At 40.5% G+C, this 17,133-nt stretch overlaps 1 protein-coding gene across 1 annotated transcript in view; it reads left to right on the top strand.

Moving 5' to 3' along the window:
- UBR1 (ubiquitin protein ligase E3 component n-recognin 1) overlaps positions 1 to 17,133 on the top strand; it is a 160,881-nt gene that overhangs the window by 10,989 nt on the left and 132,759 nt on the right. Inside the window, exon 2 of the mRNA XM_056133371.1 lies at positions 12,327 to 12,583. Coding sequence (XP_055989346.1) covers positions 12,327 to 12,583 — 257 coding nt within the window. The remainder of the gene's footprint in view (positions 1 to 12,326; positions 12,584 to 17,133) is intronic.

Here is a 17,133-nt window from a genome sequence, read left to right as displayed (position 1 = left end):
TGACCAGTTGTGTAGATTCCAGTAGTTACTGCTTCACACATGTTTCCAAGTGTAATGCATACTCCATTGTTTTCATCCCATCCTCCCGTCATCTTGGTCTGGTTTTTGATAGCCTGAAGGAAGATCTTCTCTCTTTTAGGTCTGCAGCTTCACCAGTTTCTCAGTACTGCCCCTCTCTTCATAAGATTGGTGAAGAAAATATTTGGCAAAGTTCTTCAAAGCCTCATCATTAAGATAAAAATAATAGGACATGTACATGTAGATGAATCTTAGGAGACTTAGAACTCCAGGTTGATCTAGTGATTAAAGTTGGCCTCTGAGACCTGGTACCAGAGATGGCCAAGGCCTTAGGGTGGTCCGAAGGCGCTGTGAGGAGTAGTTGGTGGTGGTAGTGAGCTGTCTGAGCATTTTGCTGGGAGTAGGAAAGATCCCTGGGTTTTGTCTGAGTACCGTTGCAGCAGGAAACCTTGGCAACTTTCTGTGAAGATGTAACATTTCTCATATGTGAGTGATAGGGGGATTTTTCAATATCCCTAAACTCAGACATGTGATATAATTGCCAGAAAAGGAACGTAATTTTTAAAAGAAGTTTTGTGCTTCTAGTAAAAAAGGTAGAATATTGTTCTCTACTGTGTATGGATACATATTGTCTGTAAAAAAAGTAATTAACTTGGGGAGCATGCCATTCAGAATTGCCAAATTTGATTTGTAGGGTTGAACAGATTTCTTTAGTTTTTATATTCTAGTTTATCTCTGGGATAAAATATTAATGAAAGACATAATGATGATTTTTTTAATTTGAAAGGCTATTGCATCAAAGATAATTGGATTATGTCAGGCAACATAGGAAAAAAGCTGTAGGAATGTATTAGGTCACGGTCACAGTCCTCCCATTATTTATCGATTTGCTCAAGCGTGCCCAGTAACATCTCCATAGTGAGACTTGTCGTTACTGTGTTTGGCATATTGAATACATCACGGGTAGCTTGCCAGGCTTTGCCGTGCAGTAGCTTGCCAGGCTCTCCAAGAAGGGTGAGGGAATTGAACTCGGGTCTGCCATATTGGCTGCTTGCAAGGCAAATGCCTTACCCGCTGTGCTATATTTTGGTTTAATTATGAGCAATATTCCGACAGACCTAGAGAATTAGTTTTGTAGGTGTTCATGTTGTTGTAGGTAAAGTTTTACTTTGGGTTAGGTAGTTAAACTAGGGATTCCTAGTTTTCTTATTTTAAACCTTATGAATTTATCAAAGAAAACTTTGTTTAGCAAGATTTCCTGGTACTTACTATTGCTGCAGTTACTAACCCAATTATGTGCTGTGTGCAGTTTGAGAAACTACAGATTTTACCACTTTAAAAACTGAAGAACTAGAAAAAGAATTACAAGGCTTCTGAGAATTCTATAGACGTTCCAGAGTGTATGGAAGGGATACATTAAGGCTTGAACAAAGGGGATCTGCCTTAAGTTAGTTCTTTTTTTTTTTTTTTTTTTTTTTTTTTTAATTTATTTATTGAATCACTGTGGGAAAGGTTACAAAGCTTTCAGGTTTATGTCTCAGTCATGCAAATATCAAACACATTTCCCTTTACCAATACTTATTTTTTCCCATGAAGAACCCCAATAAAACCCCACCCCCCACCCCTCCCCGTCCCTGTGAGGCAGATGAATTCTAGTTAACACTCTATCCGCTTTGATTAGATTGTTTCAATAAAAGATTCACCACTATTATTTAGAGTTTACCCCCCCCCCCCCCAAATCAGACATGCTGAAAAAGCATTGTGAAGTGATTTGCTTTCTACAGCTGGGTTCAAGAATCAAATGTTGGTTTTGGATTTCTGCTATTTTACCTATTGACCCTGGAAGTATTTCTACTGAAAGTCAGATAGTTAAGAAATTGGTTTCTGTGTTCTGGAGTCGTGGCCGTGCTGGAGAGCCGCTCGTGGGGGGCAACTGGTGGCCTCGGTAGGGCGTGAAGGGCGGAGCGAAACGCCCCCCTTCCCATGAGGTTTTAGTCGCCCCCACACTCCCGGCTCATACCTGCTGTCCACAAGGCTCCCATGTGGCCGCCATCTTTCTTTCCAGAGAGGAGAGGGCGAATGGGGCAACACCCTTTCCCCTCCGGCAGACTTGATGGGCTGGATCAACGCATAGTCCGTTCACTTTTCTGCTCCAAGCTGCTGGGTTCTGCATTAAGTCCTTGTGCTTCTGGGGCCATGGCCGTGCTGGAGAGCCGCTCGCGGGGGGCGACTGGTGACCTCGGTAGGGCGTGAAGGACGGACTTAAGTTAGTTCTTTTTTCAAAGTGTTGTTCCCAAACAGGCATCCAAGTTCCAGGGTCAGAGTTCAGACTATATCTTTAGTCTCCATGGGGTTGAGGAAAATGTCTGAGGAAAATTTGGGAATTTAAATGTTGTGGGAATTTGTTTTAAATAACTCAATTACCAAAGTCTTTCCTTAACTCCAAAGGTTGGGGCAAAAAGAGTTTCCTCCCCTGGACATTGAACTTAAACGTTTTCATTTTCTTTCTTATCTCAAACAGAAGACAATGCTAAAACAAACCATCATAATAAAAATCAAATATACTCCAGTCACCTATAGTTCCTGAAGGACCCAATAAGATATATCCTACATAATTTTTCTTTTCTGGAAATAAAAAGGACTCAACTGAAGAATTTGGATAGTTTTGAAACTCTTTCATTTATTTATTTATTTATTTATTTATTTATTTTTGGTTTTGGGGCCATATCTGGCAATGCTTGGGAGTTACTTCTGGCTCTGTGCTCAGGGATCACTCCACGGATCACTCCTGGAGGTGCTTAGAGGACCATATGGAATGCCCAGGATCGAATCAAGGCAAGTGCCTTACCTGATGTACTATCTCTCCAGAACCCAGTTTTTTTTTTTTTTTTTTTTTTTTTTTTTGCTTTCTGGATCACACCCGGCGATGCACAGGGGTTACTCCTGGTTCTGCACTCAGGAATCACTCCTGGCAGTGCTCAGGGGATCATATGGGATGCTGGGAATCGAACCTGGGTCAGCTGCGTGGGAGGCAAACGCCCTACCCACTGGGCTATCTCTCCAGTCCCCAGAACCCAGTTTTGGCAGTGTTTTAGAAAAACATCTTTATTTCCTATAAGAATGTAACAAAGTTTCAGAAAACTTAATGCCAACTTTGGCTTTATCCCAGTGCCTGAAAAATCTGTAACATTCTGCAATTACTAAGAACATTGTTTTGTTCTTTGTGGGAGTCATGTAGATATGGGGAAAGCAGAGTTCCTTCCTTCAGGAAGCTAAGGATCTGGATGAGGAGACTAGATGTATGTATTTAAAGATAAGTAATGACATTTAGTAGAGATTTAAGGATTCAATGAGTATCTCTTTTAAATATTGTATTGGAACTAGAGGGGAGAGAAATTTTCTTTGATCAGTGAAGAATTGATTAAAGTATATGAATTTTGAAAGTAATGTGAGGAGGTATGTGGGTGGAAAGATAAGAGCTAATGGTATAAAATTGAGGGAGAGAATATTTAAGGCATCAGCACCCAGATATTCTGATCAAGTCAGCCAGTAAAGATATTAGTTCTTTATATTCAGACATGTGGCATGCTTTAAATAATTTTAGGATATTTAGTAGTATGCAGGAATATTAGACAGTTATTAACAAGTCACATTTGGACAAAAAAAAAAAAGAGACTTCCCATCTCTCCCTCCATCCCAAAGTCAAGTGCTCTACAGCTGGGCTACATCCCTTGCCCATGGAGGGGAAAGAACTGTCTTTTCATATTTACTTAGGTGGAATGAGCACTTGAACTCTTTGATCCTGGACTCTGATACTAGTTGGTTTTTGTTCTTGGATGAGACAGTTTATTTCTGTCTGTGACTTAGGGTTTTGTTTTTTTTTTTTGCTTTTTGGGTCACACTCAGCGATGCTCAGGGGTTCCTCCTGACTCTGCACTCAGGAATTACTCCTGGCGGTGCTGGGGGTGGGGGGGAACCATATGGGATGCTGGGAATCAAATCCAGGTCAGCCATATGCAAGGCAAATGCCCCACCCGCTGTATTATCGCTCCAGTCCCAGTTTTCTAATCTGTAAAATGGGAAACTTTGTCTAGAAACGATCCTGTAGGGTTTGGTGACTGAAGTTTCTTATATTCTTGAAAATATTCATGAAAGCTTGAAAAGGATTTTCTGCGTGCTTTTCATATAGGTAAGGACAGAAAAGGATTTTTCTGTTTGATGTATAGCACTGAATGTACAGACTCCCCCTCACCCCATTTAGTGATATTTGAAGGAAATAACCCTAGATATTTCATAGGACCTTTCTGTTACTTGTCTACTACAATAGTTGTCAGAGTTAATGCAGAAAGGTTGTTCCGCATACCCTAGAAAAGTTGGAGTTAGAATACTGGGAGGTATCTTTTTGTTCTTTCCTAAAAATTTTTATTTAAGTATTTAAAATTTCACAATTAAAATGATCAAGATATGGAATTAATGTGAATATATTATTCATATTAGGTAAGTAAACATATAAATTATTTTCATATGCTAAGATCACAAACTGGAAGAGACTTTGGAGGAACCCTTGACACTGTTATACCACATTTTGTATATCTCTCGATTTTCTTCCTATAAAATATATGCAATGTTTCAAAAAAATGAGATGATACATACTACTTTGTAATTTACTGAGCTGTAAATCAGTTGTCTATCCACATCAGTGAATAAATATTCGCTATCAGTTTTTTCTCCTCTGTGGTTTTTTTTTTTTTTTCCATTTTGGGTCATACCCAGCGATGTTCAGGGGTTACTTCAGGCTCTGAGCTCAGGAATTACTCCTGGTGCTATTTGGGAGACTCTATGGGATGCTGGGGATTGAACCCATGTTGGCTGTGTGCAAGGCAAAAGCTCCCTACCTGCTGTACTATCTATCTCTTTGGCCCTCCCCTTTAACTTTTTATTTTGCAACTCATTTAGAGAAAATTTGAAGAAATGTTACAAATTGTTTTCTTACATCACTCATGCCTCATTCCACTAGTGTCAGTTTCTTATATAACTATGACATTATTGTTAGGGACAGGAAATTGAGATTGGTACTAATTAAACTACAACTTTTATTTTAATTTGACCAGGTTTTCCACTTAGGTGCTTTTTCTGCTCCCAGATTCTAACTTGGGTCCCGCATTACATTTTCCTTGGTCTCTCCCAATATATAACAGTGTAAGAGTTCCTTCAAAGTCTCTTCCAGTTTGTGATTGTATTTTTATGTTTTTCCTTGTTTCCATAATCTTGATACTTTTGAAGAATTTAGAAGTCATTTTATAAAATATTCTTAAGTATGAGTTTATTTTGTCATGATTGCAATAGGCTATACAGTATGGGCAAGAATAACACAAAACATTGGACATATCCCTTTTAATATATCATTTAAAAGGGATTCTTGATGCCAATTTTTTATTGCTGGTAATATAGTTTTAATCATTTGTTTAAATAGTTATATGCAGTTTTTCTGATTTAAATTCACTTTTCCCTTTTGTAGTTTATAAGTATCTTTAGGAGATATACATTGAGACAATATATAGAAACAGAATAACTCTTTTCTTTTTTCTTTTTTCTTTTTAGTGAAACACCATGAGGTACAATTGTAGATTTACAATTTTTTGTGCTATGGTTTCGATTATAAAATGATCAAATACCCATCCCTCCACCAGTGCCCATTTTCCACCACCATGGATAATATCCCTCCCACCCCCATCCCTCCCATCTCACCCTGCCTCTGTGGCAGGGCAATCCCTTGTGTTCTCTCTCTCCTTTTGAGTGTTGTGGTCTGCAAAAGAGGCTTTGAGTGGCAAACATGTTCAGTCCATAGTCTACTTTCAACATGCATCTCCCCTCCTGGGAGGATCCTCCAAACACCCTTTATTTGGTGCTCCCTTCTCTATCTGAGCTGCCCTTTCCCCTAGAATGCCTGGCTGGCCTCTGAGCTATGGAGTAATCCTCCTGGTGTTGATCTCAGCTATTCTTGGGTATTAATCTCATATTTTGTTTCTTTATATTCCCCAGATGAATGCAATCTTTCTATGTCTATCCCTCTCTTTCTGACTCATTTCGCTTAGCATGATACCTTCCATGTTGTACCACTTGTATATAAATTTCATGACTTCATCTTTTCTAACAGCTACATAGTACTCCATTGTGTAGATGTACCAAAGTTTCTTTAACCAGTCATCTGTTCTTGGGCATTCAGGTTTCTTCCAGGTTCTGGCTATTGTAAAGAGTGCTGCAATGAACAAACAAGTGCAGATATCACTTCGACTATACATTTTTGCCTCTCTGGGATATATTCCCAGGAGTGGTATTGCTGGGTCAAATGGGAGCTCAATTTCTAATTTTTTGAGGATCGTCCATACTGTTTTCCAAAAGGGCTGAACCAGTCGCAATTCCCACCAGCAGTGAAGGAGAGTCCCTTTCTCGCCACATCTGCGCCAACACTGGTTTTATAATCTCTGGGTCTTATCCGTTAATGCGGGTGTAACGCCTACATACTGGAAGATGGAGGATCTGGGTGGAGGAGGCCCAGTCCCAATCCGAGCAGGCTTGGAGATCTACACCCCGGGTCCCGCACACCTGGGTTCCTCTGCCTGTTCCTTCATGCATGAGGCTCGGCTGAACGTGTGGAAAGTGATCTTATGCATGGCCGTGACTGGAACCGGAGGTCTTCAGCTGCCAGGGCTCTGCTTGGGGTGGGGAGGGAAACATACATAGAACATATATAGACAATATATAGACCATATATATATAGAAACATATATAGATTGAATATATATAGAAACATATATATAGAATCATATAAACATATATAGAAACATATATATAGAAACAATATATATCACTTAATCACTTCCCGTTAGTCGTCGATTTGCTCGAGCGGGTGCCAGTAACGTCTCCATTTGTCCCTGTCGCGTGCTAGTGTAGCCCAATGGCATCTGTTCGCTCCAGGAACATGAAGGGCCTCAAACCGATCGTTCGTGATCTTCACGAAGAAGTCTGACCATCTGGTAGGTGGGCGGCCACGCGGTCTTTTGACATCCTGTGGAATCCAGTCGGTAACAGCTCTAGTCCAGCGGTCGTCTTTTAAATCTCATTACGTGACCAGAAATAGAAACAATATATATAGAAACATATATAGACAATATATAGAAACAGAATAACTCTTTTCTTTTTTAAAAAAAGCTTATTTCATTTATGGGTTTTCTTTTTTCTTCTTCTTCTTTTTTTTTTTTTTTTGGTGTGTGTGTTTTGGATCACACCTAGCAATGCTCAGATGTTAGTCCTGGCTCTGCACTCAAGAATCCCTCCTTAGTGTTGCTCTGGGGACTGTATGGGATGCCAGGAATCAAACCAGGGTCTGGCCACAGGAACGACTATTTTCATGTATTTAATTTTGTATCTTTCATCTTCACTGAATTTATTTGTTCTAATCATTATTTGTTGTAGTTTTTATGGTTTTCTACATATAATACCATGTCTGTGAATAGTGACAGTTTTTCTTAGAATCTAAGTGTATGCCTTTTAATTAATGCCATTTTTAGTCTGGCAACTAATATACTGTCCTCCATCTCTATAGCAGTTTTGCCTTTTCTAGAATATCATATAAACAGAATCTCATAGTGCAGATTGTTTTAAAATTATAAATAACTTAAAATATAACTTACAAATATACAGATGTAATGCTAGCTTTAAATGATTAATGCTTACAATTCTTTTTTTTTTTTTTTTTTGCTTTTTGGGTCACACCCGGTGATGCTCAGGGGTTACTCCTGGCTCATGCACTCAGTAATTACTCCTGGCAGTGCTCGGAGGACCGTATGGGATGCTGGGAATCGAACCTGGGTCGGCCATGTTGGCTACGTGCAAGGCAGATGCCCTACCCGCTGTGCTATCGCTCCAGCCCCAATGCTTACAATTCTTATGTAATTATAAAACAATCATAAAATAATAAGACCAGAAAGATAGCCCATTTTAAATGAATAGTATTAATTGGGAGAATGTTAACTGAAAGTAAATTGCTAATGTTGGGTTGATGGTAGAAAACGATGCTCTTAATCCTCTTATGTTTCCCTTGCTTCTGTGTATTTAAACCTGATATTACATAGTATTGTAAATGTCACAATCACGATCACGATCATCCTGTTGTTCGTCAATTGTCTCGAGCAGGCACCAGTAATGTCTCCTTCGTCCCAGCCCTGAGATTTTAAAAAGTGCCATATTCAAGGCTCTTAAATGGTTAGGAGAATGAGACCCATCATTGTTACTGGTATTTGGCATATTGGGTATACCACGGGGAGTTTGCCAGAGCAGGTTACATTTGGTAGCCTGCCAGGTTGTCCAATGTAAGAATGAGATAATAAGATGTTGCGTGGCCACAAATGCGGCCATGCGCTTTTGGGAGCTGGGTTTTATAGTCTCTGGGCCTGGGCCGTTGATGGGATTGTAAATGTGGGGCTGAAAAAAAGTATAGTCAAAGTGACATCTGCACTTCTTTGTTCATTGCAGCACTCTTTACAATAGCCAGAATCTGGAAAAAACCTCAGTGCCTGAGAACAGATGACTGGTTAAAGAAACTTTGGTACATTTACACAATGGAGTACTATGTAGCTGTTAGAAAAGATGAAGTCATGAAATTTACATACAAGTGGTACTACATGGAAAGTATCATGTTAAGCAGAATGAGTCAGAAAGAGAGGGATAGACATAGAAAGATTGCGTTCATCTGGGGAACATAAAGTAACAAAATAGGAGACAAACACCCAAGAGTGGCTGAGATTAGTACCAGGAGGTTTGCTCCATAGCTTGGAGGCCAGCCACACATGTTAGGGGAAAAGGGAGCTCAGACAGAGAAGGGAGCACCAAATAAAGGGTGTTGGGAGGATCCTCCTAGGATGGGAGAAGCATGCTGAAAGTAGACTATAGACCATACATCATTACCACTCAATGCCTCTTTAGCAAACCACAACACCCAAAAGGAGAGAGAGAACAAAAGGGAATGCCCTGCCACAGAGGCAGCGGGGGATGGGGGGATGGGGAGTGGGAGGGATACTGGGACTGATGGTGATAGAAAATGGGCACTGGTGGAGGGATGGGTATTTAATCATTGTATAATTGAAATCCAAGCACAAAGATTTGTAAGTCTACAGCTGTACCTCATGGTGTTTCACTAATAAAAATTAAAAAAAAAATGTGGGGCTGATTGGATGGTTTGGGTTAATAAGATTTCACATTTAAGCAGAGTTTGCCAGTGAATAATAATAGTAAGCAACAATAATAAGGGCATTTCTTTTCTTTTTTTTTTTTTTAATGTAGGAGTACTGCTATTTATTCAGCTATTGATTAAGCTGATTGAATTGGGCATGAACTCCACATTACTTTTTTTTAAATTGAATCACGGTGAGATACAGTTACAAAGCTTTCATGTTCGAGATTCAGCCATACAATGATTGAACACCCATCTCTCCACCAGTGCACATCTTCCACCACCACCAGTGCCCCCAGTATATCTCCCCCTCCCCCCATGGCAGGCAATTTCCCCAATACTCTCTCTCTCTACTTTTGGGCATTATGTTTTGCTTGAATTTTCCTACCACCATTCAAGCCTGCCTGCCAGGGGCCGATGCTAGATCATTTATTGTCCATTGCTCATATTGAATATCTTGGGTGCCGCAGCCACGCACTTCTGGAATCCTAGATTGTAAATGGTTGGGTTCCAGAGACATTTCTGTAGGGCACTGATCCATTTTGGGATTCAGTTGGGCATCTCTGGACCAGAGCTGTTGTTGTGCTAAGATGGCTCCTGGAGTCACATTGTGGAGGTGACAGCCAGGCCAACAAGCAGGTAGGGAGCCAGGGAGGGAAGCCTGGCATCTCTGCACCATGCGGCATGGAGATTTAGTCTTGGAACCTGGGTCCTTGCTTGTGGAAGCTGTTGTTCTCCAGGATTCCATCTGGAGTAGGTGGGGAGACTGCACCTGCTCCTTTTGGGGTGCCCTGATGAAATTGGCTTGGTAAGGCCCAGAGAGATCCCTGGCTCTGTATTATCCTCCGGGACTTGCTACTGTGTCTCAGGCTTTTGATCTCTTTTGAGATTTATTTATGGGTCTCTGAAGCAAGGCCAGTAATAGAGTTTACAGGGTGGTGCTGGAGTTGGTTTGTGGGGGTGACTGCCAGTGCTTCCACGTGTATTGGGAAGTGATGGGAGGTAGTCCACCCCAACTCCATGAAAGTCTGGAGATTTCAATCATAAATCCCAGATACCCGAATTTTCAGCAGATTATATCTTGGTGAGTTCTGTACTGAGACGTTGGAGTCAGGTTGGGGGTGTGGCAGTGATTTTGGATTGTGGAAGCAAGTGGCTGCTGGGAGCTCTGTTTGGGCAGACACAGGCCAACCTGCCCCACCTCTGATTTACTCCAGTCTGTTCAGCCATGCTCGGGCCTGAGATTAACTGTGGCTTTTGATCTCTTTAGAGATTTATCTATGGATGTCTGAAATAAGGCCAATAAATGAGCTTGTATTGCTGAGCCGGAGGTGGTTTGTGGGCATGGCTCCCACATAACTAACTTTTGGCCATTTAATTTCTTGGTAAACTTGGTCTCAAGTTGTTGGGGTCTGGCCAAAGGCACAGTGGCAATTTTGGGGTGTCAGGAAGCCTGAAGGCACCCTTGGGTGGGTCATCCTGCTGAAAGAGAATCTGTCCTAGAGGCTGCATCCCCTGAGGGAAAGAACTTTACCCCTATTGATTGTGACCACACCTATGTGTACACCCAGCCCCTCATGGTTTGGGGATTTAACTATACTGTAAGAGGGAACTGGGGGGAGAGGATCAAGATTGAGAGCCAGAGCTAGAGCCAGGAGAGAAGGGTTCCAGATTGGGGGCCAGGAGAGAAGGAGAGAGAGAGAGAGAGAGACAGAGAGAGAGAGACAGAGAGAGAGAGACAGAGAGAGAGACAGAGAGAGAGAGACAGAGAGAGAGAGACAGAGAGAGAGAGACAGAGAGAGAGAGACAGAGAGAGAGAGACAGAGAGAGAGAGACAGAGAGAGAGACAGAGAGAGAGACAGAGAGAGAGAGACAGAGATAGAGACAGGAGTGAACGTGGATGATAATGGACTAAACGGCATTTGATCAGTCCACTGGCTTGGCCCTCGCTTCCTCCGCCTTCTGCCCCATGGGCTCCGGCCGCTGTGGCTGGGGGAGTGGCCCAGTTCCCCCAGAACTTGGGTGGCCAGGGGAAGCCATTGAGGCCACCCCCTGGCCGCCCTTGGAGTTTTTTACACACATGCTTTCAATACAAACGTTGTCCCAACTGTTAAGAGTCAGTAAAATAGACTTTTGAGTGTGATTTCTTGCATAGTAGTATATTTTGATGTATGTGTTGATAATTCTTTTGTTGCTGAGTTATTACATGGTTGGTATGTACCATAGTTTATAATTCACAGTTGAAAACAATTGGGTTATTTTTTAATTTTGGTGATTACGGTATAAAATTATATAACATACAGGTAGAGATTTATTTCCTGGGTCAGATACCTAGGTCCGTAGGACTTTGATTATTGACTTTATAGGAAATGAGCCAACTTCTCTGTAAAGTAGTTAGACCAGTTTGTGTTTCAGCATTTTATTTTCTTAGCTTTCTGCATCCTTGCTGATTTTGAATATGATCAGGGTTTTATTGCTTTGTATGGTATCAGAAATTGAATTCAGGGTTCATATACATATAGAGGCATGTATTCTTCCACTGAGGTAAATCTCCAGCCCAGCCAGTTTTTGCTTATTTATTTTTATCTTATTTATTGTTTCTTGGGGGGACCACACCCAGCATTGCTCAGTGCAGCACAGTGGGTTGTGGTTGTACACAGGGATCATACATTTGGTAACAGTATGCTGGAGATTGTACACTTTGTGGCACTGAGGATCCAAATAGCATACCTGTTGGGTTTGTTCTCAAGCATTGGGTACAATGCCATGGATGAAATGCATGGCCTCATCAGACTCATGCTTCCAAGGAAGACATTCTGCCCTGAGCTCTCCTCTGGTCTTGATATTCGTTTTTTTCCAGGTATCTATAGTATAGCATCAGCAATCTATTATCAAGATTTTTTTTTAAGCCACTCACTTTCTTTCTGTATTGGTGGGGAATAAAACAAGAGTACTTTAACTGAAACTGCAGAACTTGTCCCTCTATGTCTTTAAAAATGAAATTATAAAATTTCATTTTAAATTTAATTTGATAAATTTAATTAAAAAATGATAAAACCTAAATTTTGTTTTTCAGTGGTGGGATCAGCAAGCTGATTTTTATACAACTTTCTTGCATCACTTGGCACAATTGGTACCAGAAATTTATTTTGCTGAAATGGACCCAGATTTGGAAAAGCAGGAAGAGAGTATACAGGTGTCAATATTCGCTCCCCTGGAATGGTACTTATTTGGAGAAGATCCAGATATTTGCTTAGAGAAATTGAAGCACAGCGGAGCATTTCAACTATGTGGAAAAGTTTTCAAAAGTGGAGAGACAACTTATTCTTGTAGGTAAGAATGATTATCATCATTAGTCTTGATATTTTGTATCAATCTTACAGTGTGCAATTCTTTCCTTATTATAAATATAGGACATTTAATCAGTTGTTTGGTTGCTTTTTTAAATACACCTAATAGTATGTTTTTGCTAGTACAACTTTTAATATATAACTTATATATAAGCATTTCTTTAACCCTTTCTTCCTGTTCTTCAAAAGTATATAAGGGATAGATTTAGAACAGTTTTTTTCCCCTTTTTTGCCTTTTTCATAAAATAGTTTACATATTCATATCAGAACCCTGGGTTCTGATATATATTAGAATTGAAAATTCTTCCCTGGAGAGTCAGAGCTCTGTGTTTTACTCCAACAGTATTTCTGTAAGAAATCCATGAATATTGACAGCAGATGTTATAATTAAAGCATATAGTCTCCCAAGGACAGTAGAAACAAGTGCTGGGAGGACTGGTTCACTGCCAGAAGCTTGCTACAAGTAGAGGGGGGCAGTTAAAATAGAGAAGGGACCACTATGACAATGATAGTTAAGATAATCATTCTGGACAAGAATTGAGTATTAAAGGGAAGGTAAAGGGATATACATGATATCCTCTCAGCAGTTGTATAGAGGGGGAGGGAGGAAGGAAGGGAGTGAGAGAGGGAAAGGGAGGGATAAATAAATTTAAAAATTTATTTTTTATTAAAACACATGATTTACAAAGTTATTCATAATATTGTTATTCCAGGCATTTAGTGTTTCAACACCATCAGTGTGACCTTCCCTCTACCAGTGTCCCAATTTCCCTCACAACCCTAACCTGGACCCCTTAGACACATAACAAATTTACTTTATATTGCTTACTCCACCAAAGTTAAAGAAATGGCAAGTAGAATGATCAGAAAATAAATCAGAAAATTTATTTTCTGATAAAATAAATTTATCAGAAAATAAATTTGTGATTGCTATTTGATTTTAACTGATGTAAATAAGGAAATTAAAACCACTTAATACAATATAATAAAATTTCTAATCTCATTTACATAAGTAATTTTTCAACTCTATAATCTAAAGAAACAGGGCTGGAGCGATAGCACAATGGATAGGGTGTTTGCCTTGCACGCAGCAGACCTGGCCGACCCAAGTTCGATTCCTCTGCCCTTCTCAGAGAGGCTACCGAGAGTATCTTGCCCGCACAGCAAAGCCTGGAAAGCTACCCGTGACGTATTAGATATGCCAAACACAGTAATAGCAAGTCTCATAATGGAGACCTTACTGGGCCCGCTCGAGCAAATCTATGAACAACGGGAGGACAGTGCAGTGTAGTGCAATCTAAAATATGTTGCATTAAATTTCATTTTATACTTGGATCTCATTATCACAATACTCATGCCTTACCTATCACTAATAAAAAATGTTTTGAATTTTATGCTAGTATATTTTGGAGTTTACGTGAAATTGGTAGGCTGACATATGTAAAATGTTTCCTCCTACACTTTATTTAAACACTGTGGTTTACAAAGTTGTTCATGATGGTATGTTAGAGACATTTAATATTCTGACACCAATCGCATCACCATCACCTTCCCTCCACCGTTGTCTCCAATTTTCCCAACTACCCCTCAAAGGCATGCCCCCATAGCAGGCCCACAATAGTTTATTTCATATTGCTTGTTACCAATAAGTTGCTAACAGAATAATAGAAAAATATTTCCCTAGAAGAAAATTAGTATATTTAAGTCCTATATGAGGATTACTAAAATGTTGCAAGACTTCTGTCGCGGTCACGGTCCTCCCGTTGTTCATCAGTTTGCTCGAGCGGGCTCAGTAATGTCTCCATCATGAGACTTGTTGTTACTGTGTTTGGCATATTGAATACGTCATGGGGAGCTTGCCAGGCTTTGCTCTGCGGGCGAGATACTCTCGGTAGCTTGCAGGGCTCCCCGAGAAGGGCAGAGGAATCGAACTTGGGTCGGCCAGGTCTGCTGCGTGCAAGGCAAATACCCTACCTGCTGTGCTATCGCTCCAGCCCTGTTTTTTAATATTATAGAGTTGAAAAATTACTTATGCAAATGAGATTAGGAATTTTATTATATTGTATTAAGTGGTTTTAATTTCCTTATTTATCGCTGTGCTATTGCTCCAGCCCAAGACTTGTGTATTAATGTATTTGATAGTTGAGATTGGTTGACTTCTATGTTACATCCCATCCAATTTTGTGTGCTTCTACTGGAATTTCAGTGCTGTAGTTCGGAGATGTTGTATAGCTAATGTGGTCACATGCTCCAGGAATTCTAGAGTTTTTGACTGGGCAGTACATTTGAAGTTAAATTTTTAACTGGACTGTGGTTTTGGGGTATGGGCATGACTGCTGGGTGGGGCTTCTGGAAATACAGAAGGTGGAGGGAGGTAGCTCATCCTGACTCAGAGAAAGCCTGGAGATTTCAGTCACAGAAACCCCAATATCTGAGTTCTGGACAGGTTAATTTCTCAGTGAGGCCTGGTCCTGAGATAATGGAATGCAGCTGAGGCAAGGTGGTAGTGACTTTGGACTGTGGAAGTGAGCAGCTTCCAGGACTCTGTTTGAGTCAGCACTGACCCACCCTCCCCACTCAACACTCCCCTCCACCCCCACCCCCGGATATCTCAGCCATGAGCAGGTGTTCAAAAATTGTTTTCAGCTAGTTGATCTCTTTCAAGATTTATGAGTCTCCGGAGTGAGGCTGGAAGATGAGCTTACATGGATTTGGAGGTGGTTAGTGGGGGTCTTATAGTGTTTTTTATTGTTTTCCAAAATGTCTGGACCAATCAACAGTCCCACCAGCAGTGAATGAGAGTCCGTTTCTCCTCACCAGCACTAGCTGTTTTTGTTCGGAAAGTAAAGATTTCTTTTTGAGTATATTGTGATGTAAAATAGTTTTATTTTGGAACTGTGAGAAAGGAGATAGAGTGAGAGGAGAATACAATGGAGTAAAAGAAAGAAATGCCCACCTCAGATTGGTGTGTGGATGGTTCCTGAGTGGATGACCCAGAGGTTGGGGAGGTTGATTCCTCCCATTTTCTTTTTAGAATTGCTTTAGTTATTTGTGGGGGTTTATTGTTCCATATGAATTTCAGGAGTGTTTGCTCCATTTCTTTGAAGAATGTCATGGGTATCGGTATAGGGATCACTGTCACAGTCCTCCCATTCATCGATTTTTCTTGAGCGGGCCCAGTAACGTCTCCATTGTGAGACGTTGTTGTTACTGTGTTTGGCATATCGAATACACCACAGGGAGCTTGCCAAGCTTTGCCGTGCGGGCGAGATACTCTTGGTAGCTTGCCGGGCTCTCCGAGAGGGGTGGAGGAATCAAACTCGGGTCGGCCAGGTCTGCTGCATGCAAGGCAAACGCCCTACCTGCTGTGCTATCACTCCAGCCCATAGGGATCACATTGAATTTATATAATGCTTTGGGGAGTATTGCCATTTTGACAATGTTAATTCTCCTGATCCATGAGCAGGGGATATCTTTCTATTTTCTCATGTCCTTTTTTATTTCCTGAAGTAGTGTTTTGTAGTTTTCTTTGTACAGGTCTTTTACATCCTTAGTTAAGCTGATTCCTAGGTACTTGATTTTCTGGGACACAATTGTGAATGGGATTGTTTTTTTCATGTCATTTTTTTCTCTCTCATTATTTGCATATAGGAAAGCCATGGACTTTTGGATATTGATTTTATAGCCTGCAACTTTACAAGTCTGTTGTTTCTAGGAGTTTCTTGGTAGAGGTTTTAGGGTTCTCTAAAACCTATATCATATCATCTGCGAATAGTGAGAGCTTGATTTCTTCCTTTCCTACCTGAATGCCCTTAATATCTTTTTCTTGCCTGACCAGTATTGCAAGTACTTCCGAAACTATATTGAACAGCAGTGGAGAGAGTGGACATCCTTGTCTTGTCCCTGATCTTAGAGGAAAGGCTCTTAGTTTTTTCCCATTGAGGATGACACTTGCCATAGGCTTTTGGTAGATGGCTTTAACTATATTGAGGAAAGTCCCTTCTATCCCCATTTTGGCGAGGGTTTTCATCATAAACGGGTGCTGGGTCATGTCAAATGCTTTCTCTGCATCTATTGGTATGATCATATGGTTTTTATCTTTTCTTTTGTTGATATGATGGATTATGTTGATTGATTTCCAAATGTTAAACCATCCCTGCATCTCCGGGATGAATCCCACTTGGTCATGGTGTATAATCTTTTTGATGAGTTGTTGAACTCTATTTGCTAGTATTTGTTGAGAATCTTTGCATCTGTGTTCATCAGGGATATCAACCTGTAGTTTTCTTTTCTTGTGGTGTCTTTGTTTCCTTTTGGTATTAGAGAGGGATGAGCTTCATAGAAACTGTTTGGGAGAGTCTGTTTCTTCAGTTTCCTGGGAAAACTTGAGAAGAACTGGCAATAGGTCCTCTTTAAATGTTTGGAAAAATTCACTAGTGAATCCATTTGGACCTGGGCTTTTGTTTTTGGGGAGACTTTTGATAACAGTTTCAATTTCCTTGATATTAATAGGACTATTCAGGCATTCTAGAT

This window comes from Sorex fumeus, unplaced genomic scaffold (assembly GCF_029834395.1).
Source record: "Sorex fumeus unplaced genomic scaffold, SorFum_2.1 ptg000098l, whole genome shotgun sequence".
NCBI lineage: Eukaryota > Metazoa > Chordata > Mammalia > Eulipotyphla > Soricidae > Sorex > Sorex fumeus.
This window is presented reverse-complemented; position numbering and strand designations above follow the sequence as displayed.